The sequence below is a fragment of the Vigna radiata genome, unplaced genomic scaffold (assembly GCF_000741045.1).
Source record: "Vigna radiata var. radiata cultivar VC1973A unplaced genomic scaffold, Vradiata_ver6 scaffold_1158, whole genome shotgun sequence".
NCBI classification, from domain to species: domain Eukaryota; kingdom Viridiplantae; phylum Streptophyta; class Magnoliopsida; order Fabales; family Fabaceae; genus Vigna; species Vigna radiata.
Genome location: NW_014542398.1, coordinates 368 through 1,619, shown reverse-complemented (window position 1 = coordinate 1,619; position 1,252 = coordinate 368). Strand labels below are relative to the sequence as shown.

Below are 1,252 nucleotides of genomic sequence, written 5' to 3'. Positions count from 1 at the left end.
TTTTCTTTGTCTGGTTATGGCAGTTCATTACAAAACATAAGCCAAGTCGAAGAAGAATCAAACTTTTACACTTCCTCGTGAAAGCTAAGAATAAAGTGATCAGGCACAAACAAAACTCATAGCTCAAACGCAACACGAGTTTTGGCATATAGCTAGGCTATATATATAGATTCATATATGAGATGTAAGACATAAACCTCCTAAAAAGGGTGCAGAAAAAGGGAAGGTAACAGCATATATATATATATGGAGGATTCACAGAAGAGTGAAGCAGAGAAAGAGAAAGGAGGTGAAGAAGTGAAATACCGTGGTGTGAGAAAGAGGCCATGGGGTAAGTACGGAGCAGAGATCAGAGATCCAAGAAAACCTACGGGAAGACAGTGGTTAGGAACATTTGACACAGCAGAAGAAGCAGCTAGAGCTTATGATCGTGCAGCACTTCAATTGAGAGGTGCACTTGCAATCCTTAATTTTCCCGATGCATCAGCAAATTCTTCAACTACTGGCATTGGAAGTACTTCTTCTTCACAACAGAAGGAAGTTATCGAGTTTGAGTATTTGGATGATAAGGTGTTGGAAGATCTTCTTGAGTCAGAAATGAAGAGAAGGAACCAAGATTAATAACTGATAATAAGGAGTCACTTTTTTCTACCCTTTTGGATTAATATCTCAGTTTGTGTTTTAGGTTTCTTTTCCAAATATCTTCATTCCCCCACCCGCCATTTTTAGGGTCTTTCGCATTGATCTACTTCAACTTTGTATGGTTTTAAAATCTCATGCAAAAAACCTTACCATCGTACGTGGCTCCTGCATGAGAAAATGGGGTCACCAAGTTTTTGTATTTTTCATAAACCACTATAGTTTTATTCTGAAAGTGGGCGTATAAATTCAGATGTAGGGTATATATATGAAAACTATTTTTGATTCTCACATATATTTACGTTAATTTCTGTCGGTGTTTGGTTTGGACTAAGTTCTACAAATACGAAATTTTTGTTTTGAATGGTTGTGAGCATGAGATTGAACCACCCCCTTTGAAAACTTCTTTAACAGCGTTGCCATGCATTTTTTCTACAATTCCTATAAGTAGCCTTTTAATTCTATCAAATTGTGTTACCTTAATTTTTTGATAATGTGCATAGGATTAAATTAGTTGTATTGAAAATCTCACATAAAATAAAAAAATCAATTTAAATTATATAAGTGAATACAAACTTTATCTTACAAGTTGGTTTTGTGAAATTGAGTTGAT

General features: G+C 35.1%; 1 protein-coding gene across 1 annotated transcript; it reads left to right on the top strand.

Moving 5' to 3' along the window:
• Window positions 1-220: 220 nt before the first annotated feature.
• Window positions 221-682, top strand: LOC106780004 (ethylene-responsive transcription factor ERF098-like). Its single transcript, XM_014668240.2, has one exon. It carries the CDS (start codon window positions 247-249, stop codon window positions 619-621), a length of 375 nt encoding a protein of 124 aa, XP_014523726.1. The 5' UTR covers window positions 221-246; the 3' UTR covers window positions 622-682.
• The last annotated feature ends 570 nt before the right edge of the window (window positions 683-1,252 follow it).